This window comes from Lipomyces oligophaga (genome assembly GCF_038497815.1).
Source record: "Lipomyces oligophaga strain CBS 7107 unplaced genomic scaffold V1516scaffold_11, whole genome shotgun sequence".
Taxonomy (NCBI): Eukaryota; Fungi; Ascomycota; class Lipomycetes; order Lipomycetales; family Lipomycetaceae; genus Lipomyces; species [Lipomyces] oligophaga.
Genome location: NW_027117795.1, coordinates 193,805 through 221,526, shown reverse-complemented (window position 1 = coordinate 221,526; position 27,722 = coordinate 193,805). Strand labels below are relative to the sequence as shown.

General features: G+C 44.0%; 9 protein-coding genes and 1 non-coding gene across 10 annotated transcripts; 6 read left to right on the top strand and 4 right to left on the bottom strand.

Moving 5' to 3' along the window:
- Positions 1-106: 106 nt before the first annotated feature.
- On the bottom strand, positions 107-1,970 carry V1516DRAFT_682347 (metalloenzyme). Its single transcript, XM_066923395.1, has one exon. It carries the CDS (start codon positions 1,852-1,854, stop codon positions 307-309), a length of 1,548 nt encoding a protein of 515 aa, XP_066774920.1. The 5' UTR covers positions 1,855-1,970; the 3' UTR covers positions 107-306.
- Positions 1,971-2,872: 902 nt separating this feature from the next.
- V1516DRAFT_682344 (serine hydroxymethyltransferase) lies at positions 2,873-4,708 on the bottom strand. The gene is made up of 2 exons (XM_066923394.1): positions 4,683-4,708; positions 2,873-4,495 (listed from the first exon to the last, which is right to left on the bottom strand). Exon 2 carries the CDS (start codon positions 4,439-4,441, stop codon positions 3,029-3,031), a length of 1,413 nt encoding a protein of 470 aa, XP_066774919.1. The 5' UTR covers positions 4,442-4,495; positions 4,683-4,708; the 3' UTR covers positions 2,873-3,028.
- Positions 4,709-5,568: 860 nt separating this feature from the next.
- V1516DRAFT_130893 (citrate synthase-like protein) lies at positions 5,569-7,950 on the top strand. The gene is made up of 4 exons (XM_066918632.1): positions 5,569-6,006; positions 6,136-6,382; positions 6,438-7,521; positions 7,608-7,950. Exons 1-3 carry the CDS (start codon positions 5,962-5,964, stop codon positions 7,490-7,492), a joined length of 1,347 nt encoding a protein of 448 aa, XP_066774918.1. The 5' UTR covers positions 5,569-5,961; the 3' UTR covers positions 7,493-7,521; positions 7,608-7,950.
- Positions 7,951-8,541: 591 nt separating this feature from the next.
- Positions 8,542-12,676, top strand: V1516DRAFT_682337 (thiamine diphosphate-binding protein). The gene is made up of 2 exons (XM_066923393.1): positions 8,542-8,729; positions 9,524-12,676. Exons 1-2 carry the CDS (start codon positions 8,589-8,591, stop codon positions 12,419-12,421), a joined length of 3,039 nt encoding a protein of 1,012 aa, XP_066774917.1. The 5' UTR covers positions 8,542-8,588; the 3' UTR covers positions 12,422-12,676.
- A 778-nt stretch (positions 12,677-13,454) lies between these two features.
- V1516DRAFT_630329 (uncharacterized protein) lies at positions 13,455-16,031 on the bottom strand (the record flags this gene model as incomplete). Its single annotated transcript, XM_066919928.1, has 3 exons — positions 13,455-13,967; positions 14,085-15,632; positions 15,795-16,031. Coding segments are annotated over 3 exons (2,298 nt in total), but the record flags the coding sequence as incomplete, so codon positions are not given.
- Positions 16,032-19,751: 3,720 nt separating this feature from the next.
- Positions 19,752-19,822, top strand: V1516DRAFT_t75. Its single transcript has one exon. It is a non-coding gene; the product is annotated as a tRNA-Gly (tRNA).
- An 857-nt stretch (positions 19,823-20,679) lies between these two features.
- Positions 20,680-22,493, top strand: V1516DRAFT_130385 (uncharacterized protein). Its single transcript, XM_066918631.1, has 2 exons — positions 20,680-21,467; positions 21,514-22,493. The coding sequence occupies exons 1-2, from the start codon at positions 20,855-20,857 to the stop codon at positions 22,311-22,313; spliced, it is 1,413 nt and encodes a 470-aa protein (XP_066774915.1). The 5' UTR covers positions 20,680-20,854; the 3' UTR covers positions 22,314-22,493.
- On the bottom strand, positions 22,355-24,482 carry V1516DRAFT_682320 (GDP dissociation inhibitor). The gene is made up of 6 exons (XM_066923392.1): positions 24,298-24,482; positions 24,190-24,195; positions 24,050-24,134; positions 23,969-23,996; positions 23,788-23,910; positions 22,355-23,740 (listed from the first exon to the last, which is right to left on the bottom strand). The coding sequence occupies exons 1-6, from the start codon at positions 24,326-24,328 to the stop codon at positions 22,673-22,675; spliced, it is 1,341 nt and encodes a 446-aa protein (XP_066774914.1). The 5' UTR covers positions 24,329-24,482; the 3' UTR covers positions 22,355-22,672.
- Positions 24,483-24,603: 121 nt separating this feature from the next.
- Positions 24,604-25,946, top strand: V1516DRAFT_682316 (Per1-like protein). The gene has a single exon (XM_066923391.1). It carries the CDS (start codon positions 24,830-24,832, stop codon positions 25,817-25,819), a length of 990 nt encoding a protein of 329 aa, XP_066774913.1. The 5' UTR covers positions 24,604-24,829; the 3' UTR covers positions 25,820-25,946.
- Positions 25,947-26,147: 201 nt separating this feature from the next.
- V1516DRAFT_130214 (aspartyl protease-domain-containing protein) lies at positions 26,148-27,653 on the top strand. Its single transcript, XM_066918630.1, has 2 exons — positions 26,148-27,264; positions 27,319-27,653. Exon 1 carries the CDS (start codon positions 26,476-26,478, stop codon positions 27,262-27,264), a length of 789 nt encoding a protein of 262 aa, XP_066774912.1. The 5' UTR covers positions 26,148-26,475; the 3' UTR covers positions 27,319-27,653.
- The last annotated feature ends 69 nt before the right edge of the window (positions 27,654-27,722 follow it).

Genomic DNA, 27,722 nt, shown 5'->3' with positions numbered 1-27,722 from the left:
GCATTGTGATCCGAGTCGTGATTGTGACTGCGTGAATTGCATATGCTAAGGGGCGTCAATATGTGGTTACGGTGGTTGGTTACAGGACTATGACTGACGTCGAGATGCAATTACATATACCAAGATATTATCTATTGTCTATTTATGTTTTGGTGAATATAAATCGAGAGTCAATCGATATCAGCTAATATCAATTGAGTCCAATTGAGATTAACTCATATCTGCAGAGCATCAATTATATCCCTCTATTCATTCTTGACACCCTCCGCCAGCGTAGTCGTCAAGCTCCAATCCAGAAAAGCACTCTTAGTTACGCTTGAGTAGAGACCGGCCCGTCATATGCTCGGGCTTTGGAAGTCCAAACACATCCAGAATAGTAGGTGCCACATCGCCCAACACACCTCCATCGTCCAGCGTCCATTCAATCGGCGCATTGGCCATAACAAACGGCACCTTGTTAGTTGTGTGCGCAGTCTTCGGTTTACCTTCTGGAGTGAGCATTTCCTCCGCGTTACCATGGTCAGCAGTGATAAAAAGGACAAATCCCTCTTTTTCGCAGGTTTCGTAAATCTCCCGAATAGCTAGATCGCAATGCGTCACCGCTTCAATCGCGGCCTCGTACTTGCCGGTATGGCCAACCATATCAGGGGCCGCTAAGTTACACATCACAAACGGAAACTCGTGGCCTGCAATCCGCTTCGAAACTTGATCCGCAACTTCGTGCTGCGACATCTTGGGCAGCAAATCGTAGGTCGCAACCTTCGGCGACGGGACCAGGTCGCGCTGTTCGAGGTCAAACTGCTTCTCCACGCCACCGTTGAAGAAAAACGTCACATGTGCGTACTTCTCGGTCTCCGCAATATGAACCTGTGGAACTTTCTGCTTTCCGAGCCACTCAGCAAGAACATCGTCCATTCGCTGAGGAGCAAACGCAACATTGAATGGATATTCGGCCTTGTACTGGGTCATCGTCGTTATGTGCAGATCCTTGGGAATCTCAGTGTCAATTGGTGAGGAATCAACGCCGAAGAGCTGAGTGATCTCGCGAACACGGTCGGATCGATAATTGAAGAAGAACAATGTGTCGTTGTCCTTGATTCGCGCATCCGCACCATTCACGACAATCGGCTTGAGAAACTCGTCGGTAACGCCAGCGTCGTAGTTTGCATTGATTTCGTCGATGATCGAGTCCTGCTCGACACTCTTGCCGCCATCGACAGAAATCAGACCCTTGATGGCTGTCTCTACTCGGTCCCAACGTTTGTCCCGGTCCATGGCATAGTATCGGCCAACGACCGTAGCAAGCTTGCCAACGCCAATCTCAGAAAACTTGGAGAGCAGAGTGGACATGTAGCCCGCTAATCCCTTGGGATCAGTGTCGCGACCGTCGCCAAAGGCGTGGACGTAGATCTCAGAGATGCCGGCTGCTTTCGCGGTTGCCAGTAACTCGAACAGATGGTTCTGGTGCGAATGCACACCACCGTCGGAAAGGAGACCCAAAAAGTGCAATCTGCCGCCTGAATTTTTCTTGGCAGATTCGAAGGTCTTGACGATATTTGGCGTCACGCCGAATTTATGTTCTTTGACCGCCATATCAATGCGGACTACGTCTTGCCATACAACACGGCCAGCACCGATGTTGAGATGGCCAACCTCTGAATTTCCCATGAGTCCCTCCGGCAGACCAACTGCCGTGGACGACGCAGAAAGCTCAGTATATCCTGGGATCTTCTGGAACGCGTCCATGGTAGGCGTGTCTGCATTTTCGATAGCATTGCCCTTGACGCCTTTGTTAGGAGCAATACCCCACCCGTCAATGACGATCAAACAAGCGTTCTTTGCAACAGTAGCCATGAATCCAATAATGCACGATAGACAGTTGTTTCCAAACTATCTGATTTCGTCCAATTGAGCAATCTTCCTCGTTATAATCTAACAACCAATCAGTACAGAAAAATATAAATTTGGTAAACCCGCTTTTGGAGCCTGTCTGTCTTGAGTCTCTCTGCGTCTGACGGACAACCGGCCCTCACCGTTCCTTGCCCCGGCTTACGGTTTGACGAGGGTATCGTGCATTCACGTGCTCAAAAGTTACTGTATGGGGTTTGTTCCAGTACTATCTCGGAAGGATCCGGCGGAAACCGATTCCGAACGTCACTTGGGCCCGATGCTGACAGTCCGGCCGGTCTTTCGCACTGGTAAGGCTAAAGTCGACTGTGCAGAGTAGCGCCTGTCGGGAAATTAGCTGAAGTCGAATGGTATCGTATTGTGTCTGCGTGCAAGGAAGTGGTGTGTTTGTGGCGTCATTCGACTCGAAAACTTGTCCGTTAATTAACACCACTGGAAGGTGGCATGGGCTGGTTAGGATCAGAGATGAGAGATGAGAGATGAAAGATTATAGATTATAGAGTTACAGAGTGCGGTTATAGGAGAAACTACAAGCGAATTCCGGTGAAATGAGGTGGAGCTGTCTGTCGCTCGTGCAGACAGTTTTATTTGTGAGCAGATATCTCGGATTTCATACGATCTCGTATTGAGCTAATTATGGTATCGCATTGTAATACTGAGTTGCGGTATATTGTTGTGCATTATAGTGTGTTGTATGAGAAGGGTACATGGAACAATGTTCTGCTGTAGCTATTGCTGACACACCGTGCTGAGACAAAAAATCAACAAGCTCAAGCTCACAGGCTAGAATACGGCTTACAATAATAAAATCCTTCCTTTCTTATCTGTCTTTAAGGTCGATATCGGTCAGATCCTGTACTTGCAAACTTAGCCCTTGAGATTACTAGGACCAAATAATCTAATTTATGCCTATGCCAAACGTAAAGACAGTTAAATCTCAAGGAGGGAGAGCAAAAACTAAATCTAAAATATTCAACAAAACATATATTCAGGCATGTATCAAAACACATATCTTCAAAAACAACTTCAACTTTTAGTAATACATCAACATATGAAATCAGAAATCGAGCACACATCTCTGCCATTTCGTAGAAACAACTCAGCAGCCACCAAGATTTATTTAGACAGGAAGCGGGAACTGGCCTGCCCATTCAGCAATCTCGGCTTTCAAAGCCGCAAGCTCATCATTTCCAGCAGCAATAGCTTCCTTGAAATCCTTCAGCTTGTTGGCTTCCTTAGGAAGCTCGCTCTGCGTCTTGATCGCAATCGTAACGGCATGATCAATGTAGCCAACAATACGTTTAAAGTCTTCCTCACCAAGGCCACGGGTCGTCATAGCAGGTGCACCAATACGCACGCCGCCAGGCACCAGGGCGCTCTTGTCAAGTGGGATGGCGTTCTTATTAAGAGCAATGTTAATGGCCTCGCACACCGACTCGACACGTGCTCCGTCAATTCCCTTAGCACGGAGATTGACAAGAACCATGTGAGAGTCAGTTCCACCCGAGATGAGGGTGTAACCAAGCTTCTTGAACTCAATCTCAAGAGTCTTCGCATTCTTAATAACTAATGTCTGGTAGTCCTTGTATTCTTCAGTCTGTGCCTGCTTGAGCGCAACTGCAAGAGCAGTAATGGTGTGGTTATGAGGACCACCCTGATGACCAGGGAATACCGAGAAGTTGATGGGATTCTCAAGATCGTACAAAACCTCCTTTCCAGTCTTGGGGTTGACCGAACGAACACCGCGTCGGAAGAAGATCATCGCACCACGTGGTCCACGGAGCGACTTGTGTGTAGTAGTCGTGACAACGTCGGCGTACTCGAAAGGAGAAGGAATCACACCAGCAGCAATCAGACCAGAAATGTGTGCCATGTCGACAACAAGGTAAGCTCCTACCTTGTCGGCAACTTCACGGAAACGTTTGTAGTCGATCAGACGGCAGTACGCAGAAGTTCCAGCAACAATGATCTTGGGACGAAACAGGATCGCAGTCTTCTCGAGCATATCGTAGTCGATGAGACCTGTCTCCAGATCAACTCGATAAGGCATCGTCTCGAAATAAGTCGAGACTGCCGAGATCTTCTTCGAATCGGTCTGGTAACCATGCGAAAGATGGCCGCCGTGAGGAAGATCTAGGCCCATAATACGCTCATGAGGCTTGATCAAAGCCTGGTAAACCTGAAGATTGGCAGGAGAACCAGAAAGAGACTGCACATTGACACCCCATTTGTCAGGAGTCACATGGAATGCCTCAAGGGCTCGCTGCTGGCAAAGACGTTCGATCTGGTCGATGAACTGATTTCCACCGTAGTAACGGGCGCCAGGATAGCCCTCAGAGTATTTGTTCGACATCGGAGAACCCAGAGCATCAAAAACGGCTCGAGAGGTGAAGTTCTCAGAAGCAATGAGAACAATCGACTCACGCTGGCGCTTGATCTCGGATTCCATGATCTTTTCGACCTCTGGATCACTGTCTTTCAGAGAAGCCTGAAGCATAAGCTTGTGGGTGTCAGAGAGAGCGTAGGAGGCCATCTTTGACTGAGCAGAAGAAAATGTGCGTCGAGTTAGAGAAGTGGATATAGTATGCTAGGATACAACGTTAGCTGTAAGAAGCTTGAATTGAGGAACAGAGTAAGGGGATCATAGAAAATGGTCGAAGTAATAGTCACATCAAGTCGAGGCAAGTAGACCGTGACAATCACCCGAACAAACGTACAACGTAAACCAAAAACCCACACAGATCAACATAACAGGACAAACCGAAGCGACTCACCTTTATAATTGGAGATCGGAACAGAGATGAACCAATCATGGACAACAAGTCTTAAAAGACGATCGTGAAGAAAAGAATTTTGGGAGCGAAGTTTTTAGGGTCGAGTACCCTGCTAGTGGAGCTGGAGCGCGGCTCCATAAAGAATCGCTGAAGTTGCGGTGCGTAGTAGAACAGGGCCAAGCGATGAGTTCAGAGGCAGTCATGTGGCATAATCGTCGCGTCAACTTGTGCACGACTCTGCTGAGAAACATGCGGGGTTTGAGTTCAGACACGGGACCGAGTTGGGAGAACGGCAAAGAGGTTAGCGAGCTAACTAACCGGTGGGATTGGAACTGCGGGAGAAGAGGCGGGCGGAAGAGAAGAACTAGCAGGAGGAGGAGGGTGAGAGCCGGTGGATCAACCAACAACAACCACCACAGGAACAAAAAACAATGGTGTTCAATTTCTGACAGTGAGACCGGGACCGGAACTAGCACGGCGGAGATCCGTTAGTCCATCGGTAGCAAATTACTGGGGGAGGGGCAGCAGCGCTGGATGCCAGTCGACAGCTACTGAGAGATCGATCAGTACAAGAGGCCGAGGTTTGAGCAAAAAAGACAGTCAGACCAGCGCGAACTGGAAAACACGGGCAGCCGGACGGCAGAATCGGCACAGATGGCGCCCAAAAGCGTGTGGAATCGCAGTTCGAGTCCTCTAGCTTTCTTTGAGCGCGCAGCAGCTCCAGCAGCCATTAAAGTGCGGGGGTGGGGCGGGGTATTTCGTTGATGTTTCTGTCGTGTACTCGGGCTGCCATACTCTGTGCGCGTCGTCAACGAACCCCGCGCTATTCGGCAACTCTGGCACGTTTCTAGCCGTCTTGCCATTTCGTTCTCCTTCTCTTTCTTTGCTCGACGGACCATCCGCAGCGGCCCTGCCAGGTTTGTTTGCCGTGCTCTCGTCGGCAGCAGCGACACTAATCTCGAGATCACAGAAACCACACCACTGACGACCTTGCTAACTATATTCCTTCCCACCCCAATTCAGCTGGACTCAACTCACATGCCCCTCCCCCTCCTCCTCTTCCCTACTAGCTCCCCCGCATATTCACTGCCGTCCAGCGATCCACTCCACCGAGTCACTACGTAGCTCTCGTCCTGCATCGTTATCAAGACCCGATATCAGCTGTCTTTAAATCCCCGCGCAGTCCCTCATCCACACAGCGAAAGATTAGTCTGAAGATAATAGTTATAATCTTATTGATTATACTACTAAAATTTATTATTCTTCCTACTTGTAAACCATGACTCCAGTAATAGCATCTCCTCTAGCCCACATCATCCCCAGGGTATGTCTTGTCCACCACTAACCTTGTTGCACTAACCTGACTGACGCCGATCCGAAGCATCTATTCTCTCGCTCATCCAGGGTAATATGTCCTATCGCGTTTCGACATTCGTCTACAGCTCTCAAGCAGGCACTCGAGCGTGTTATTCCAGAGAAACGCCAACTACTTCAGAAGGTCAAAACAGAATGTGGTACGAAGTCGCTCGGAGCAGCGGAGGTGCCTTCCCTCCTTGGAGGAATGCGTTCGTTGAAGTGCATACTTTGGGAAGGTTCCCAACTAGATCCCAATGATGGCATTCGCTTTCATGGAAAAACAATTGCCGATTGTCAGGAGCTGCTTCCAAAAGCTCCTGGTGGTGGGGAGATGTTGCCGGAAGGTAAGTTCTGCTTTTGAACAAACGATCATTCGCAAACCTAACTTCAGATTTCCAGGAATGTTCTGGTTTTTGCTCACTGGTGAGATTCCAACGACCGATCAAGTTCGACAGTTTTCTCGCGATTTAGCGGCAATCGGCACCCCACCCCCTTATGTCATCGATTTGATGGACAATATGCCCTCGTCAATGCACCCTATGACGCAAATCTCTATTGCCGTGGCAGCACTTAACCATGATTCCTCGTTTGCTAGAAAGTACGAAGCTGCTGAGATTTCCAAGGGTAATTATTGGGAATCCACTTTTGATGATGTTATCAGTCTAATTGCCAAAATGCCATATCTTGCGGCAAAGGTGTATCAGAACACTTATCGAGGCGGTGGTCCTCTGCCCGCCGAAATCGATCTTGACGCTGACTGGGCACTTAACTTTGCAAACATGCTTGCTGTTTCTGACGACCCTGATTTTGTCGACTTCTTAAGGCTGTACCTTGCTCTCCACGGCGACCATGAAGGCGGTAATGTCTCCGCACATGCTACGCATCTCGTAGGCTCAGCTCTGTCCGATCCCTATCTCTCGTACTCTGCAGGTCTGCTTGGACTGGCAGGTCCCTTGCACGGTCTAGCGGCGCAAGAAGTTTTGCGATTCATTTTGGCCATGAAGGAAGCGCTTCCTGAAAATTATACTCATACGGATATAGAACAATTTCTGTGGAAAACTCTTGGCGCAGGCCATGTCGTTCCAGGTTATGGTCATGCTGTATTGCGCAAGCCTGACCCTCGATTTGAAGCCTTAATCCAATATGCTCGTTCTCGTCCTAGCATTAGTGAGCATGATCCAGTCTTCAAGCTTGTGCTCGAAACGTCCGAGGTTGCACCTACGGTGCTAACCGCTCACGGAAAAACTAAAAATCCGTTCCCCAATGTTGACGCAGCCTCTGGAGTTCTTATGCACCATTTTGGTCTGACGCAAACAATGTATTACACTGCGGCCTTTGGCGTGTCGCGCAGTATTGGTCCTCTAGCACAGCTGATTTGGGATAGAGTTCTAGGACTTCCAATAGAGAGACCAAAAAGTCTTACGCTCGAAAGCGTTTTGAAGTTGGCAAAGTGATGCAGATCTGTGTAAACGGCATTGACGTGGTACGGTCTTCTGTTGGACGGTCCTTGAATGGTGACAACTAGGTTATAGTAATACACTAGATTTAAACTAACTACGGGTATGGTAGGGACTCTTGTCCGTCTCGGTCTCGAGATCGAACGAAACGCTCCTGAGAAAGCGGCTCGTGCGCCACTGATCACTGTGATGTCAAGGGAGGAGGATATTCAGGCCTGATTGGCAAAGTGAGGAAGATGCTACACAGTAGTATCATTCACCAGCAGCTCAGAGCACCTCTGGAGAGTAGTCCTAGGCCGCATAAAACAGCATTCTTTCCCTAAACTTTCAGCTGCGAAATATCTGCAGCACTTCTGCAGTCAGCAGCTTGTATTATTCATCTCTTCAAACAAAAAAACCTTTTTTTGGAGGCCCGACGAGCAATAGCTGTCTTCAACACATCTCCCCCTCTTCAACCAGAACTGAGCCTGGCGACTAACTGGATCCAGGCCCCTCCAGATCAGACTGTGCCGCACAATAAATCACGTGGGGTTTTGCGGGGGAGACGTCAAGTGGACAGCAAGGTAAGGGTCGTCTAAAACGGAAGTAGCGGTCCCTGCGGCGCCTAAATATGGATGCGGCGTCGGAAGTGGTAACAATAGGTCTGAGTATCGGCAAGGTGCTATCCGACAGGCCAATGAGCGCTCATGATTTGGATAGACTTATGTCATCCTTTCGTGCATAATGACTAAGGTCGTTGGGACTGAGCGGCAAGTGACCGGCCAGGGAGTGCGAGAGGACTCGCCCAAATGACCAAACTAAACCAAACTGTAACAGTGATCTGTGAATGGGCAAATCCCATGGTGCTCAAGAGCTGGGGCGAGCTGTGTGGAGAGCCAATCTGAGCTTTTGCTTTTGTGTCCCGCCGGCTCTGCAATTGCTTGTTCAGCCCAGCTCACCTGGCTTCTCCCAATCTGTGCTCGCTCTTCCACCACCACAGACTCCTCCTCCGTCGTCTCCGTATTTCAGTCGGTTGGCTCCCTTCTCCAGTTTCTTTTTTCCTCTCTTTCATCCCTCAGTCAAAGAGGTCTCCATCGTCTTACGCCTACACAAGATGTTGCGCTCTCTAAAACAATCCGCGCGCCTGGCCTCGTCGGGACGTGCTGCTCTTCTCAGCAACTCGCGCGCTTCGACCTTTGTCCCGCGCTACCCGCTTGTCACTCGTATGCTGGCTACTGCTGCTCCTGCTACTGCTGTATGTTCTATGTTCTCTACTGATTTGTTTTTTTAATCTGTCTGTTTTCTTTTCTCGCCTGGACTTCAGCTGTGCTCTGCTTTGGTTTGTTTGGCATTTATTGATTGGTGTGCTTCATTGGAATGCTTTTATTCTGCGTCAAGAGTGAATCTTTTTGAGATATCAATTTCTGGAATAGCATCTCAATGGTTCGTGCCTTTCTGTTAGATGCATCCAGGAATGTATTTTATATCTTCTTGTTTGTAGCGGACGATTCTTCGAATCATTTGCCTGTCTTTGCTGAGATCTATGTCGGATATGTGTCTTTACGTCTTCCTATCTTGTTACTGCGTTCGCCACCCTAATTCTCTATCGCTCGAAATATTTTCACTCATGCAGTCATTTTTATCTCTTGAATTTCTGTGTCGGCATTTTTAGGTCACTGTCATTCTCGATTTTCTTCGATATTTTTTTCTATCTAGGTGAATGCTTTGTCGGATACTTGAGTCTTCTCTACCCAGGTCCCGTGACAACTTGTCAGCGATCGTCTGAATTTCGCCTACTCATGTCCCCTTCCATGGGATTTGTGACTATATTTTTCGTCAAGTAAAGCTCGATTTGCGGCGCCATCGGCAGCATTCTTCCGGTTCTACCGATCAGATTAGAATTTGAACCTGTAGCTAGTGGTTTAATACTATTCGGACTGACTGAATGGGGTATTGAATTTTGTTGTGCAGAGTGGATAGAGCAGGCAGACAGATACAGATCAGATCTTCGATCATCGTCATGATAGTTGCTAACATATTTTGATTTAGAATGCTACTGACACTTTCCTCGACGGCAGCTCTGCTAACTATATCGATGAAATGTACGATGCCTGGAAGCAGGACCCTACCAGTGTTCACATTTCATGGCAAGTTTATTTCAAGAACATGGAGTCCAATGGTGTTGAACCGGCTAGAGCCTTCATTCCTCCTCCTACTCTTGTTCCTACTCCTACCGACAGTGTGCCTTTCATTGTTGCCGGTGCTGGTCTTAATGCTAGTCCTGATGTCCTTAACCATCTCAAAATCCAGCTTCTCGTCCGTGCTTATCAGGTTCGTGGTCATCTGAAGGCTGACCTTGACCCTCTGGGAATCCGTAAGGTTGAAATCCCGAAAGAACTTACTCTTGAGCACTACAAATTTACTGAAAAGGATCTTGATACCGAGTACAGTCTTGGTCCCGGAATTCTTCCTTGGTTCGCAACTGAGGGCCGTAACAAGATGACTCTGCGTGAGATCATTGCATCATGTGAAAGAACTTACTGCGGTACTTACGGTGCTGAGTATATTCATATCCCTGACCGTGCTGAGTGTGATTGGATTCGTCAACGTATTGAAGTTCCGACTCCTCTTAATTATAGCGTTGATGAGAAGCGTCGTATTCTCGACAGATTGATTTGGGCTACTTCATTTGAATTATTCCTTGCTACTAAGTATCCTAACGACAAGCGCTTTGGTCTTGAGGGTGGTGAAACTCTTATTCCTGGTATGAAGGCTCTTATTGACCGATCTGTTGATCTTGGCATCACAGATATCGTCATTGGTATGCCCCATCGTGGACGTCTCAATATGCTTTCCAACGTTGTGCGAAAGCCTAATGAATCAATTTTCTCTGAGTTCTCTGGAACCGATTCAGCTGAAGATGAGGGATCTGGTGATGTTAAGTATCATTTGGGTATGAACTATCGTCGCCCTACTCCTTCTGGGAAGACTGTCAACTTATCTCTGGTTGCCAATCCCTCCCATTTAGAGGCCGAGGATCCCGTTGTTCTTGGTAAGACTCGTGCCACGCAGTTCTACAATAAAGATGAGGGAACCTTCAATACTGCAATGTCTGTCCTCTTGCATGGTGATGCCGCTGTTGCTGGACAGGGAGTTGTGTATGAGACTATTGGAATGAACCACCTGCCTGCTTTCTCTACTGGAGGTACTATTCATATTGTCGTTAACAATCAGATTGGTTTCACTACGGATCCTCGATTCGCTCGTTCTACTATGTATCCATCTGATATTGCGAAGGCTATTGATGCTCCGATTTTCCATGTCAATGGTGATGATGTTGAGGCTGTTAATTTCATCAGCCAGCTTGCTGCTGACTACCGTGCTACTTTTAAGAAGGATTGCTTCATTGACATCGTTTGCTATCGTAAACATGGTCACAACGAAACTGATCAGCCATCGTTCACTCAGCCCTTAATGTACAAAAAGATTGGTGCTATGAAACCGGTTATCGATAAGTATGTTGAGAAGCTTATTGCTGAAAAGTCCTTCTCGGAGGCAGACATTGATGAGCACAAGAAGTGGGTATGGGGTCTTCTTGAAGAGTCTTTTGCTCGTGCAAAGGATTATGATACCACTACTTTGGAATGGGATTCTTCACCTTGGGATAACTTTAAGACTCCTAAGGAGCTTGCTACTGAGGTGCTTCCTCACAATCCCACCGGTGTCGATGAAGCTCTTTTAAAACACATCGGTCAGGTCATTTCAACTCCGCCTGAGGGCTTCACTGTTCATCGTAACTTGAAGCGTATTCTCAACAACCGTAAAAAGACTGTTGACGAGGGAGAGGGAATTGACTGGTCCACGGGTGAGGCTCTTGCATTTGGATCTCTTCTTGCCGAAGGTATTCATATTCGTGCATCTGGCCAAGATATCGAGCGTGGCACTTTCTCTCAGCGCCATTCCGTTCTCCACGACCAGGAGAATGAGTCTACTTACACGCCCCTACAACACATCGCCGAGGATCAGGCTGAGTTCCATATTTCGAACTCTTCGCTTTCTGAGTATGGTGTTATGGGTTATGAATATGGCTACTCTTTGACCTCTCCTAATGCTTTGGTTATGTGGGAAGCTCAATTCGGTGATTTTGCCAATACCGCTCAGGTTATCATTGATCAGTTCATTGCTTCCGGTGAGGCTAAGTGGGCTCAGCGGTCTGGTGTCATTCTGTCTCTTCCTCATGGTTATGATGGCCAGGGACCCGAGCACTCTTCCGCTCGTATTGAGAGATATCTTTTACTTGCGAACGAAGATCCTCGTTTCTTTCCTTCTGCTGACAAACTTGAGCGCCAACACCAGGACTGTAACATGCAAGTTGCTTATCCATCAACACCTGCTAACTTGTTCCATCTTCTCCGAAGACAGATCCACCGTCAATTCCGGAAGCCTTTGATTTTATTTTTCTCAAAGTCGCTTCTCCGACATCCTCTTGCTCGTTCAAGCTTAAGTGAATTCACTGGCGATAGTTCATTCCAGTGGATCATTGAAGATCCTTCTGTTGTTCCCAAGGAGCAGACTAAGCGAGTCATTCTTTGCTCTGGCCAGGTTTATGCCCAGCTTCACAAGACACGGGAGACCAACAAGATCGAGGATACTACTATCATCAAGGTTGAGCAGTTCCATCCATTCCCCTGGGCTCAGCTCCGTGATGCTCTTGATTCCTACCCGGCTCTTGAAGACATTGTTTGGTGCCAGGAAGAGCATCTTAACGCTGGCGCTTGGACTTATGTATTCCCTCGTCTGCAGACTCTTCTAAAGGAGACCAAGAACTACAAGGACTTGGACATTCGATATGCTGGACGTGAGATTTCTGCTTCGGTTGCAGCTGGTAACAAGACAGTTCACCACAACGAGGAGGTCGCTTTCTTGAATGCAGCTTTCAATCTTTAAATTATGTTTTTAAATAATAAATTAACGTAACAAGCACATATTTTATTTTACTAGACTGTTATTATTATTATTATTATTATTACTACATTTATTTTCACATGTTCACGTTATTTTTATGAACGGAAAATTGCACGAAAGATTTTTTGGTTGTATACAATCATGCTTGCGCTTATTTTTAAAATTAATTTTTTGATTTATGCTATAATTTTTGTTAATCGTAAATGACACATTATCTTCCATGTTTCTGAAAATATATCCGATTAGATAGACTGGTATTGTACAAGTAAGACTTTTCAAATTAAATCAAGACTTTCACTCAATATTAATCTAAACCACAAAGACAAATCAAGCTTACGGCATATAATGAAATACCATACAGAAACCCACTAAACCTAAAAATATTCATGACCCATTATAATATACAAATACACATGCAGAGGATAATAATTTTATCCAATTATTCCTTTTAATTTCAGAAAAGACAATGTTGTCCACACCACTCTGGACAAAAACTTTCCCGCTCAGCTTATCCGTCAATGTCATCATCGTCTTCATCCTCGCTACCGTCTGAAGCAGTATTTGCAGCACTTGCAGCGTTTGCAGAATCAGCAGAAGCAGCACTTAATCGCCAATTTTCATTGGCTTGCAATATTCCAAATCTCCGATCTGTCAAGGGAATCATCGTTCCCAAAGCGCTCACGGACGTAGTTCCAGCCTGTGCACGAGCACGCATTAAAGCTGCTCTGAGATCTGCATTTTCTCGAACAGTTTCATCAAGTCTCTGGCGAGCCCCATCACGATCTCGAATCCGTGCTTCACGCTCGGCCTTGAGCCTCTGCTCAATCTCCTGTAATCGCAGAGCCCACTTGTCATCCGCGTCTCCGCTCGTTGTAGAATGCATAGTTCCTGTTGAAGAGCTCAAGGTCGACCCAAGATTCATGGAAGCTCGTAGCCCGGTATTGGTAGAAGCCCTCAGTGATTCTTTTCCCTGACGGAGAGAATTTAACTGCGAACTCAATATTGCATGCCGACCTTGAAGTTCCGAAATCTCTTTACGGAGTGATATAAGTAATGTTTCGTATTCCTGCTCCTTCAGTTTCCATGCACTCTGATCTTGCTTTTGAGATTCTCGCTCATTTGCAATCGTTTCCAGTTGCTTGGTAAGCTCCTCGAGGGACTTCTTGTAGTCTTCAATTTGCCGCTTGAATTCTCCCTTCATTTGCTTAGACGAATTGTCATATTCTGCAAGTTTCGCTCTTAAGTCCTTTATGAAGGATTCGGCTTCTTTCAGATGCTTCTTGTACTCTTTCACCTCTTTTATATTCGAGCTTTGAGACTCCCGCATCCTAGATTCATAATCTCCGCTCTGCTCTTCCAGATTTCCTCGTAAGCGCTCAACTAAAAGCTTTTGCTCTGCGAGCTCCTGACGATATTGTGCATTCTCCTTCTTCAGTGCATCAGCGTCTCGTTCGAACATGCTAAGTAGCTTCGTGCAGGAATCGATTTCAGAATTCATCCGTTCAAACTCGCTGTCTTTTTCAGAGAGCTCCTTCTCTAGTCTGTCAATGTCTCCATTTCTCTCCTTTAAGAGCTCTTCCAGTTTGCTCAACTCTTCTTCTACACTGGAATGTATCTGCTCAAGCTCTGATTCTTTGCCTTTCACCAATTCGTTAAGACGAGCAAGCTCAGCATCAGCCTCCGTTGATAGCGATTCATAATCCTCTTGCCATGTTACTATCTCCGCTTCGAGTTCTCCATTTTCCCGAACAAGTCGGTCAATTTCATTCTCCAGACCAGATTTTTCTTCACCAAAAGTTTGGATTTGAGACTGTAAACCATCAACGATTTCCTGTAAGTCTGCGTTCTCCTTATTGAGCACATCAACCTGAGTCTTCCTTTCTCGAGCAATGTATTTTACTTCTGAAATTTTTCCTCGTAGTTCCGAAATGACCTTGTCGTATTCCTCTGAATCAACCTGAGTGAGAGAGCGTCTACTCGACGAAGCAGTAGAGGACCGTTGAGCAGACCTTTTCAAATCATCCAGTTCATAATACAGTCGCTCTTTCTCCATGAGTTCGGCATCAGCTTGCACAGCCTTATTTCCCACTTCCCGTCTCAGATCCCGGATCTCCTTCCGAAGTTTCAGAATTTCTCCGGTTGAATCTCGATCACCAAGCTTGGAACCGCTTCGCCGGACTCTTAATAAATCTGCTCGTAATTCGTGAACCTCGTTCTGTGCCTGCTCCCGCGCCTGCTCCTCTTTCGCCAGAAATTCATGCAATTTTGCAATCTCTTCTTCAAGAATTTTGTTACTATTTTCAAGGTGTTTCGGATGGTCAAGTTCCGCGATATATTCTTGTTCTCTCAAGTCATACTCGCGTATTTTGGCTTCGCTCTCATCGACAGCATATCTCAGTTCATCGATGATGTTTAAACAACTTTCCAGCTCTTGTTGCAGACCTTTGAATTCCTCTTGACGCTCAACATCAGCTTCGGCAACAGCAGCAAGAACCTGAGAGTTAGCAGCTTTTGCTTTTGTCAATTCTGCGGCTCGTAATTTATTTTCGAGTTCATTGAAACGAGACTGTTGATTTCGCATGTCAAGCTTGTACTTCGCACACATACTCTTAAGTTCAATATTTTCATTTCGAAGATCCCTCATACCATCCTCAGACCGTTTATCAAGCTCTTGGGTCATATAATAAACTTTGATTTGCAATCCAAAATTTTCTTTCTGCAGTTTATCAATTAGAGCTGACTGTTCTTTTAATGTCAGTTTGCTAGCAGTCGGTGGTGGCTTATTGGCTGACCGAGGGAGTTGCTGAGTGCCATTAATTTGTTTTCTGAGAGCAAAGCTTTTGACAGCAGAGTCTGTAACTTTAACTTCTTTAACACGATTCGCAATGACAGTTTCTGTGGGGTCAATGCTAACTCGGTTAGATCTTGTTCTCGCGGGCTTATTCTCAGATATTGGAGTCAGCTTTGAAATCAGGGGCCTGGCTATTTCGGATTTTTTCAAAAGTGGAGAAGAGTCTACCACCTCGTCATAGTCATCATCTTCCTGCATATCCAAATTAGATATTCCGGTCAGATTCCCATGATCTCGCTGTCTGGGAGAATCAAGAGATGAAACATCGGGTTCATCGCAGTCCAGATTATCCTGCATCACTGGAGAATGAGCAGGTGAGACAGGAGGCGAAGAAAAAAATTGCTCATGTATATCCGGTTCTACAGGCTCAATATATTGTTGAGGAATTAATTCCGAACCGATGTCGGTTACCTCTTTCTGTTCCTCATTCTGTGAGTCTTCCTCATTCTGTATTTCTCTTTCCTCGTCTCCCTCTTCGTCTACTTCCAGGATATCATCATGCACATCCATATGACTCGAAGAATCTTGTCTTACCAATGCGTTCAGGCTCGAAATTGAACCTGCACCCGAGACATCGCTATTCACTAAAGATCCTGTAAAAGATGTTTCGATTGATGGAAGAGACATATTTTGCTCTAGCTGGGCAGCTGAACTATTAGGATCCGGAGAGTTTGACAAAATATCATTCCCAAAACTTGATGAATACTGCTGATGCTCAGGTTTGTTTGCTGAGGTTCCCATAGAAGAATCGGAAATTAATTGAGAGTTTGATATTTGAAACTCCACAGACTGAGATAGATTGTGAGAATTATTCTGATGCATATCCAAGTCTCTGAAATCCGGCCGCATGGACTGAGCACTAGTGTGTCCAACAGCAGGAGAATTTGACGAGCTTCGAATACTCAATTTGCTAAAACCTTCCGATATTCCCATTATACTGCTGTCTTCCAGTCTCCCCGATGCAGTTTTCTGAATGTGAGAATTTGGTGGCTTTTTCGATCTATGAATATGGTGACGGCGAGGCGATGTAGTTATGGGTGCGACAGTTAGACTTGGATGTTCTTCTATTGTCGGAGAATGTGGGGCGGACACAGGTATTACAGTTTGAGTTACTATATCTCGTTGATCGTGATCTAGCATTGACATAGTTTGTGACAAATGAATTTCATATGTGCAACAACCTATCTTTGCGATTTGATTTCTACTATTGTAAGATTCAGCAGCGAGAATATCGATGAATTTAGAACATACCCACACAAACTTATCCGTTCAGCCGATTTGATGAGGGAACAAAATATATCAAATGATCATAAACAGTCGTAATAACTATATATTTTCCGAAAACTAAGAGCGCACAGGGAAGAGAGATTAGAGACTGTTCACGCCGAAGTTCACCTCTCTGTACGCGTCTTGAATAGTCAAGCTCTCTTATCAACTGCGAATTCACTGCAGCGCTCATACATGAAAGCGTAAAACCCTCAGACGTTAAAATTGAATAAACAACAATCAAAAGTTAGACAACAGCTCGAAAGTTGACGCTGAGAGAAAAGGAATATATAACGCGATTTGAAATTGAGCCTATAGGTTTGTTCTTGCTTTGTTTACTTTCTTCGACAAATAATATCACCATAGAAGTTTGAATGTCACGTGATAAAGTCAAAGTGTCAAAAGCTGCCCTGTGAAAGATCAGAAAACGATATATAAAACAAGCCAGCTTTAACAAATCAGTGAAATGCAAAATTTTGTGTCCGATTGGACTTAAGTATCATGGTATTACAAACTAGGTCCAATGTACCCCTTAGTCATGGCAATACTTACAATAGGAGAGGAATCTCTCGGAGACAAAACTGTCAACTTTCAACTTTGAACAGCTTGTTCTGAGTTGAATTGTGTTCTATTACTAATGGGGTAGTATCGGCCAATCTTAGAAAGAGTGAACTAAAGTTTGGCACAGAACCAAAACAAATTTTATCCGCGCTGAATGTAGAATGATTTTCGTTACCACAGCCCAAAATCGAAAACTATACAGGCCACGGTATGAGGTACGAACCACTCTCAAATATAAAATATTATATATTATCTACCCGTTCTTTTCCCCTCCGTTCGTTTATTTATATCTAAAACGACGCAGTGAATAGAAGGGACATAATTGTGTCGAAGAAAAAGGAGAAGGAAAACGAGAAAATTTAGTAGGAATTGGAACATACTTATTCTCAGTTCGGCGATCCCAACCCCTTAGAAGACTAGAACAAAGAGAGGCAAGAATATAGCTAATTACGTATATCGTGCTCTTCCCGTTTCGTTCGTAATAAAAAATTAAATATAAAATTAACAATTTCAAACCAGTAATTCAAAGCAATTATTTGTATATATGCATGACTGTACCTAGATATGAAGAACTCAGGTCTGAGGCTCTACTGCTTCAGTTGTATATGTGAGTTTTTTGAGTTAGCTAAGGTTGTTTCTAGACCTCGTCATGAGCTTCGGTCAGTTACCAATCAGTTGCGGTCATACCTAGTAGAAAGCACAGAACCCCGTCAGATTTTCTCCAGTTAAGCTACTATGGGCTCACTTAGTACTGCGGTGGGAGACCACGCTGGAATCGTGAGTGCTGCAATTTCTTATTTTTTGCTCCATTTGAAATATATTCGACCAAAATTTTAAATGGAGGTACGTAACCTCTAAAAACCTACAAAGGAACTTAATTGGGTGGACTTCTATTATTTACATCTTATCGATCTGAGCAGACCAGGAGAAGCTTTCAGATTCAGATTCTCTGAAGAGAATATGAGCTTTTATCTATTATAATAAATTTAGATTTCTGATGAAGAAACAATTCTTTTTGACAGATGAAGTTGTCGCTATACATTTAATAACACTTTTCAAATTTTTGATTCTAGCTACATTTTTGATCCGGAGAATTGGAATAGTCCGATCGATGCTAATATTTCTCTTTACGAGCAATAAAAATCATATATTTTTGCAGGTAAACCTCTATTAATTCACATATACACACGAATGAAAATTTTTGTGAACCAAATTCAAAAGTTTTTTGTGAGTCACTACATGCGCTTTCATAACCATAAATTTATTAAGGCTCTGGCTTGTTTTTTCCGCTCCTCGGCGCATGTAGTCGCACCAAAATTCTCCCGACGAAGCTTCTCTAATTCTTCATCGAGACTCCACAGACTATCCTGGCCGTACATTTCTTCGAGTCGAAGACGTTGATTAGAAGCTCTTTCTTGCCGTGATGATCTTCGTCCATTGCTTATGAAGGAGATATGACTGTTCAGCAAGCGACGCGAGAGAAATTGGAGATTTGAAGAACTTGAAGAGCTAGCCGAAGAAACTTCATCGACATGCTTCTGCAAGAATAACCGAGCTAAGACTTCCGAAACGCAAATTGTCATGAACGCTCTTGCTCTTTCGTTAACTGCGGAAGCAATAAACTTCAACCCTGCTTCACAGCGAGCCTGAATCCCGTAGAGAATTGATTCTTGGATCTGTATTTGCTGCCGTCGACTGGAAAAGTCAGAACATGCTGACTAAAATAATAAATACTTACGCGTAGAGAACACTAGACATTGGATCCATGATCTTTACTCACATATTACCAAAAAAGGTAGGAGTCGAAAAGTGAGAAAGGCAAGCCATAAGAAAAGTGAAATAACTTAGGGCTATATAGAAAACAGATCACAGAGTAGGAGGGGAAATCATCTGTACCTGTGATATTAACTTGCTGCTGCATGTCTTCGCCTTTTTAGATCACTCAAAACTTGTGCATTCACCTGGTGGTACTCATTCTCAAGATCTGCCGATTTCAGTTTCGATTTCATTTATTATAAAGCAAGAATAATTTGTAATAAAAATATCTAGCCAATTTTGATCTATTTTCGAAGCTCAAAAACTACCCACAAAGACTTTTTGAGAGCGCACGCGTAGACGTCACCTGCAAATCACGGTCCAGTTGGTGCAGTGCGCAGATAATCGTTTCCATTCTTGGAACAAGTTATCAAGTCTATACTTGCAGCTTATAGCTTTAGATTCTCAAATGGATTACACATGTGTCTAAATATTACATTGTAAAAACGAACTCATGTATTTGCCTGCCTAATTGTTCCCATATTTTCCTCTCTTTATCTCTTCTTTGATTGGAGTTTGATTGGAGTAAGTAATCAGATAAACATTGGTGAGGCTCTTATTCTAAACGGTGATCTAGTTGTACCGAAAGCTTCGATGAGGCATCAGCACCGATTATTCAGCAACTTTTCATTTAAGACTTGTGCCGGACCTAATTGAGGATGTCCGTAGTAAAATGCAAAGATTTAGATTCTGGGCTTCTAAATACTTTAGAGATTTTAAGAATACATATGCGAAATATTACAGCACATCCATTCTATTTTGTAGATCAAGTCTGAAATAAAAGACTTATAGAACAATCTGAATTGGATTCTAAAGTAAGCGTTAGTGGTTTAGCGGTAAAATTCGTCGTTGCCATCGACGAGCCCCCGGTTCGACTCCGGGCTGACGCAATTGTTTTTTTCTAAATTCATTTTTCTTAGTGAATTTGTCAGATAAGTGCAGAGAACAAATGTACAAATAATAGTAAAACTTGTCTATTTCTAGATTTGAAGCCCGACAGTTCTTAGGTAACGACCGACTAACATTAACAAAAATTGGGTTCAACCGGAATTGAACTCGGGATCTCTGGCAGCTAAACTCATGGTTCGAGGCCCAAAGCGAGAATTATACCACTAAAAACATCGAGCCTGAAATTGGCACAATCTATAAGAATTAGCCCCAAGGTGTAAGGCCCCATTCATTTCAAGCAAAAATTCCAAAAGAATGTTTAGGAAATGAAATGCAACTTAAACTTAAACGTCAACGTTCTCCTAATACAACAAACGATAAGAGTATGGATTTTCGTTGAATTTTATCGAAATTTTTGGATTTAGCTGAATTGCAATATTGAATTAAAATGCTTCGAAGTTCTAGCATGAGAGCTAGCATCACTAAAATTCGAATGCGACTCTGTGTGTTATCTGCGTTCATACATGTAGACATTTGTTAGATCAAGTCTTTGATCATGAGGTATGGAGAGTAGCCCAATATTTGGACATTGCAGTTTGTAATAGGTTAAATCTAAACGTACAAACTGTATAATTTGAATTATGGCTGAATCCATAAATCCAAGTAAATGTAGATAGGACCATGATTATATTCTGATGAACAGATCCTCCAATTTTGGCCGATTATAACGAAAACTTCCTAACAGATTACATTATTTATCAATGTTAGACTATCATGTATCTCCCGGTCTAGCAGCCGCTGAAACTGAAGACAAAATTTCCCTCTTTATTTACGACTTGCCTGAAAAGGCAAAATAGTTACACGAGCTGATAGTTGTGTAAGAACAAGCTGTGTAATCAACTGTTCAAAATGAATCAAAATCTTGAGAATTTGCCCAGATTATTCACTAACTTCTGTGAAGATTGATTCACTTTAGGTTAAAATAACAATTAGATGAAAGAATTGAACTATGAGAAAGTTAATAGTTCTTTGTGATGGTCAGTAAGTCTAAAGATCAATTTGTCCATCTAACAAGCCCAGGGACATGGCAAAACTCTTTTGGAAGGGACTCTATCAACGCTTCCAATATCACCAGAATTGCGAGAGCATTGAAGCCTCAAGACGAAAACGGCATATCGCAAATCACGTACTATCAAAACGGTATCGGAACAGGTTCGCGACATCCTATCAACTCTATCTTTGACGGCATAGCCGGCCAAGGACTTAAAGAGCAGATGCAAGACGCGTACGGTTTTCTATCTCTGAACTATGATATGAAGGATGAAATTTTCTTTTTTGGGTTCTCTCGCGGAGCATTCATGGTCAGAGCTATATGCTCCATGATTCTTGAATTCGGAATACTGAAGCGACCTGGGATGACACGATTTGGCGATCTATTCAATATCTACATGACTGAATCCGAGGACCGCCTGGTGAGGTTGAAAGTACTCCAAAAAGAATTGATTGAAAACAATTTGCTTGTGTCTGGCTCGGAAATTGTGGTTCAAGTAGTCGGCTGTTTCGATACAGTAGGAACATTTGGCCTGCCACAGCTTATATCGCCAGCACCAAGTGCATATTGGTTCCTCGACCTGACTTTAAATAAGAGTATGATTAATTAAATTCAAGATTAAAATTCTACTAACCACAATAGATGTCAAAAACGCTTTTCATGCGTTAGCGCTAGACGAGACACGGCTTCCGTTCTCCCCACTCTTATGGTTCTTCGACGAGTCATACCCGTATTTGGACAAGTATAAGCAGGTTTGGTTCGTAGGAGCGCATATCAACGTAGGGGGAGGCAATATGACCTATACGCAAAAAGGAACAGATATGTTGACAGATTCTGGCACGACCTTGGGTAGAAACACTCTTGCAGACGGTACGCTGATCTGGATGATAGGGCAAACAGCACATCTATTGGGTTACGATGTACCTTACCTTCATGGGAACATTCGAGCGGCGCGCAGCGCACCTTCTGAAACGTCTACAGATGGATACTATAAACTCGATGACACTACCCGGGAGCCCTGCAATGTGAGTCCATGGTATAGAGGACCCATTGCCGATAATTACGCTGGAGTGGGTCTCATTTACATCCTCCTAGGAACTCAGATACGTCAAGTTCTTGGATATGATCCTCCAGTTATTTTCAGAAAGCTCAGAACAAACCTACAAAAACTGAAGGAGCTGATTAAGTATGTTGCAAAACTACTATTTTCCTACCTGCTAACACCGCACAAATTATCGCGGTTTGTCACCAAAGAAAGAATTCATAAGTCTGTGATGGATCGTGGATCCTATCACGAGTCCCTGAGACATTTATACTGGGGATTGGATGGAAATATCGGCAGTGGAAAGCTGAAAGTTGATATTGAAGAGTATTCAGATTTCGAAAAAGATTTCTGGGCTGAAGAATGCAGTGTCGATTATACAGGAAAAAAATGCGTTTGAGATGGGATCTCAATTATCGGTTCATGAAGTAGTCTGATAGTCGCGGCTATATTTTCAGAATATTTTTATCCAGGCGAACATCTATTCTTTAGAATTTTTGTTGCGTACTATCTGGCTTATCCAGTATCTGCAGTGATTGGAATTCAAAAATTTACTCTCAATCTTATTAATACAGTATTTGAGAGAATTGAACTGACAAGTAGGATTTCATAGAACTATTTACCAACGGAGCCATGATATACCTAATATGACAAAAGTAATTTTTTACGAATGCCTATCTTCGCATCTAATTTTTTTCAACTATCAACTATAATAAAACTGAATAATTGGTTCAGAAACTTAGCTCAAGAATTACAACTCTAGGCATAAGCTGTGAAATTGTCTTCGTCTTCCACGTCCTGTCGCTGCTTAAGGACGAGAGGCTTGCCTTCAATTCGTTGGTAAATATCTTTCACATCATCAGTAGTAGTCTCAAAATGACTCGTAGCGTCATAGCTTTTTGAAATATAGACGTGATCCTTAGATCCGTCTTCAAGGGGCTCATAGAGCTCGGCAATACCGACAAATCGCTCAAGAACGGTGCCCAGAAGACGCAATCCTGGAGCAATTTCCTCTAAGGGATTAGCTGTCTCAACTATAGTAGAAACAATAGCTAGATAATGACCCTTGGAGCTGACGTTGTGGGTTGCAGATACCATTGCAATATAAATGTCATGCTTTCTGCCGACCTGATTTTGTGGAATCACGATCTGCAGTGAATCTGCGTCGTCGGTGTTGGGAATTGGATGGGTTAAAATGCAAATCGCACGAATCACACTGCCGATCTTACGAACTTTCTCGGGGAAATAGGTAGGATCACCAATTATCGTCTTTGCACGCACAATCTCATCCCCAGAACGCACTCCCACAGCAACACCATCTTCGTAAACAATCTCATCAACAGGCTTCTCCAACATGTAAGTACCTCCATAAATGGCTGATAAACGGGCGAAACCTTGGGGAAGTTCGCCAAGACCGTAAAGAGGATACAAATAGGGCGACTTGCCAAAACGAGCCATGGATTTCAAGTACAAAGTGATTCGGTTGATGGACTCTCGCGCAGGTTTGCTGAGGTAGGAATCATCTAGATAAAGTGCCATCGCATGACCAATAAAGTCCTTGGTGCCAGATTCAAGACCAAATTTTGCATATACCTCATTCATATTGTTTCGATCCAAGTTAAGTCCCTGGTGAGTAGAAGGGTTTTCCTCGACGTAATTGCCAATAAATTCAAAAAATCGCTTCATTCGGCGCTTTTCGAAAAGGCCCATCAAAGGCGAACGAATAGCTTCCATCTCATTGGAAGGCACTTTGGCAATACGTCCATCACGATAAACGAAACTGCCACTGATCTGCTTGAATTCCATGTACCGAGTGACGTTGGTGTGCTAAAAAAATCAGAACATTTGACATAGACGAGTGCATATATACGTACTACCAAGATATTAGTTAACTCGCCATTAGCCATGAGAAACTTCGGGATTAGATCAACGTTCCAGTCACGATCCCGGCCCAAACTTGCTTTGGGCTCTTCATTAGCGCGGAATTTCTTGTATATCTAGACATGATGTGTAACTATATGAAGCATGCCAAAATGATAGAAAGGAAAATATTACCTGAGACAGAGCCAAGCTGGAGCTCTCACTGCGTATATTTATAAGCATAGAGTTAAGATTTCGACTGAATATGCAACATACCCGCCATAATGGTCTTGCCGATCAATGTGGAGAACCTTCTTACCCTCGACACTGAAGATTCCCGATAAGATGCATTCTGTCAGACCTGAAGACAGTTAAACCTTCTTATTGACTACAGCCATAGAATAATTTATGCATACCGGTTCCTAAATTAGATTGCAAGTTAGTCTTCCGCAAATGCAAAACGCAAACAGAGCGCCATTTGATATTGGGCGATAGGTGGTGATATCAGCAAATCCCGTACTCACCAAGAACAATGACGTCGTACTCCTGATCCATTGGTACCCCTCTCTGAACGGATTGTGTCCAAAATTTGTTCGATCAACTTTGAGTTGAATTACCAAAATACGCCAAACGGTAGAAATTTGGGTCTGTTAGCAGGCAAAACACACGGCTATTAGTTTTTTGAAAGGGTAATAGAGAAGCCCGGTTTGGGACCGTCCAAGACATAGGGAAGATTTGGAATCACCAATCGCAGTGACTCCAAGTATCATGTGATCTAATTTTTCAACAGGCACTCGATTGTATTAGAACATTTTGCAGGAAGAGCGATTGTAACGTAAAATAATACCAAATTTGCGGTGCAAGAGTGTGTAGTTATTTACAACTTGGATTGAGTGATTTGATTTTTTTTTGGTAGTGGAGCAGTGGTGCGGGAGTGAATAAGAGAGGACCAATACGTCTGGCAGCCGGGCAGTAAAGAAAACCCAATCAAACCTTTGACACACTCATGAGAATAGATACGTAAGGTCTGCCAGCAGATAAACTCACAAGTTTAAGATGCGGACATCACCTAATTTTATCGAAATTTTTTTATGCGGTCTGTATATAGCAGTGGGGGTATTGGGATCTGCAGGCGACAGACTACCCGAGTTTCGTGTCTGTGTGGAGGAGTGCAAGTCGATGGTATGTGATTCAGTGGATACGCCCCATTTAGCATGGTACTTGACTGCGCTGATGTGGGATTGCCCGCAGAATTGTGACTATAATTGTCAACGACGTATCACAGCGGAACGCATAAGTAAAGGAGAAGAAGTGTTGCAGTTCCACGGAAAGTGGCCTTTCAAGAGATTGCTTGGGATCCAAGAGCCAGCTTCAGTTCTGTTTTCGATTTTAAACTTCGTTCCTCATTTCAAGTCGTTTCAGAAGTTCCGCAAGTCATTTCCAGCTGATAATGCGCGAACAGATTTTTTTCTGAAAAAATACTACATTTGGATGACGGTGGTTGGCATGAACGCCTGGCTTTGGTCATCCGTATTTCACACACGCGATTTCGTGGTCACGGAACGTCTCGACTATTTTTCGGCGGGTGCTACGATTATGACGGGTTTTTTTGTGGCCTGTATCCGGATTTTCAGACTTGATCGACAAGCCAAGAGTCCGATTCGTCGTGCTCTAGTTGCTTTATGCTTAACAGCATTCAGTCTCCATGTTGCATATCTGTCATTGATCCGCTTTTCTTACACTTACAACATGGCTGCGAACGTTGTTATTGGCTTGATTCAGAACGGTCTGTGGATCTTTTACTCGTTGACAAGATATTTTGGTAGACCTCGGGAACAGCGGAATCCTTGGGTTCTGCGACCCATGCTGATAGTATTAACCATCAGTACCGGTATGGGGTTTGAGCTGTTTGATTTCTCTCCATTTGTCGATACCATCGACGCTCACTCGCTATGGCATGCCGCGACAGTCATTCCTACCGGTTGGCTTTATGACTGGATATACCGAGACGCATTCCGACAGATAGATATCAAGCGTAAGATGTAGCCATGTCATTCCGGTGATAGCATTGAGCGATATTGCTCCCCAAAACATAAATTCACAGTATTGTTCTCTATAGCGTTTGCGACAAGAGAGAAGTAGACATAGATAAATGCAATAAAATAAGACCAAGGTTCACGTAAGATCTATGATATTTGTTCAGGCCTATCTTGCCGAACAGAATCCAGGGTCCGGTTCAAAACCAAGCTTGCACGGCTATTGTCTAACGACACTGGTTTGAAACTGGTTTAGAGTGAGGTTCTTGAAGGAAGAGGAGACGCAAACCGCCATCAAGTCAACAGTAGCATAGCCAGACAGACAAAAACAAGCCTATCTCAGTTGCAGTTTATCGAACCCAGACGTCTGTCTATTTTGTATTTTTGTGAACTAAGCCGTACTACCTGCGACGGAGATAATCACGGGAAAAAGCGCTGAAGGTGGCATACCAGAATTGATTGTGGACAATTTGCGGAGAAAGTTGCGATTTACTAGGACTGAAAGACGCGCGTCAGCACATCACTGCCTGTTTCAGCTAGATTCGCGATTGGAAAGAGCAGATTGTGATATTTAGTTGATAGATTGATTCTAGATTTGAAATTTTGAAGCTGCAGTTTATTTATTAAAGAAAGGAAAGATAGTATCGACCAAAGACAGCACTAATTATGCACGTTCTGGTCACTCTCGAAGCATCCGAAGCTTTCTACACGGTCGAGGTCTCGCTTAGTATGACTGTTGCGGATCTTCGAGCTTGTATCGAAGCTGAGACTGGCATTCCGACGAGCCAGCAGGTTATTCTGTACAAAGGAGCTGTTTTGCAACGAAATGACAGTGAGCTCTCGGCTCTGGGAATGGAGGATTATGATATGATTATGCTGCGAGTTCTACCACCACCGTCAACAACAACTTCAGCACCGACACCAGTACCATCAGCAGTACCTATTTTGGCTCCTTCAGTATCTAGCTCACGGACATCTATGACGCCTTCTTTTTCGGGTGGATTGACTGCTCCGTCAGACGACCAATCGGTTCTAGTGGACGACGTGGAGAAAGTCCGTTTACAAATGCTTGGAGATCAGGCTCTTTGCGATCTCGTTCGACAAGCGTATCCTGATCTTGCGGCATCTGTAAATGACCGTCCGCTATTTCACCAGTTATTGACGGAAATTGAAAAGAAACGATTATCCCAGGAGGAAGAAAAACGTCGAGAATTAAAGCGGTTAAACGACGACCCTTACAATGAAGACTCACAACGTAAGATTTTGGAAATTATTCAGCGAGAAGCCGTCATGGAAAATTTGAATGCCGCGCTCGAACACAACCCAGAGTCGTTCAGTCGTGTGACAATGCTTTACGTACCAGTTCAAGTTAATGGACATTTGATCAAAGCATTTGTCGACTCTGGGGCCCAGGCTACAATAATGAGTCCATCATGTGCGGAGGCATGCAAGTGAGTTGTTTCCTTCGATTTTAGATGTATGCTTAACCATGGAACTAATATGAGCAAGTGTAATGTATTTGTTAGACCGCAATTTTGAGGGTATCGCTCGAGGAGTCGGCACTGCGAAGATTTTGGGCCGAATTCACAGTGTTCCGTTGAAAATTGGCAACGCCTTTCTTCCGTGCAGCTTTACGGTGACAGAAGGTAAATCGGTAGATTTATTACTCGGTCTTGATATGTTGAAACGCCATCAGGCGACTATTGATCTCAAGCGAGGAATACTGGTGATGGGCGACGAAGAAATTGCATTTTTAGGAGAGGCGGATATTCCTCATCGTGCATTTGAAGAAGAAGAAGAAGCTGTCGAAACAGGCGGTCCTAGTAATTGAAGAAGGAAGGTGTCTAAGTTTCTCTCTGTCTAGGAGTTCTGGGTTGCTGTTGACTGATAATTTGTATGCATTTTTTATGTTG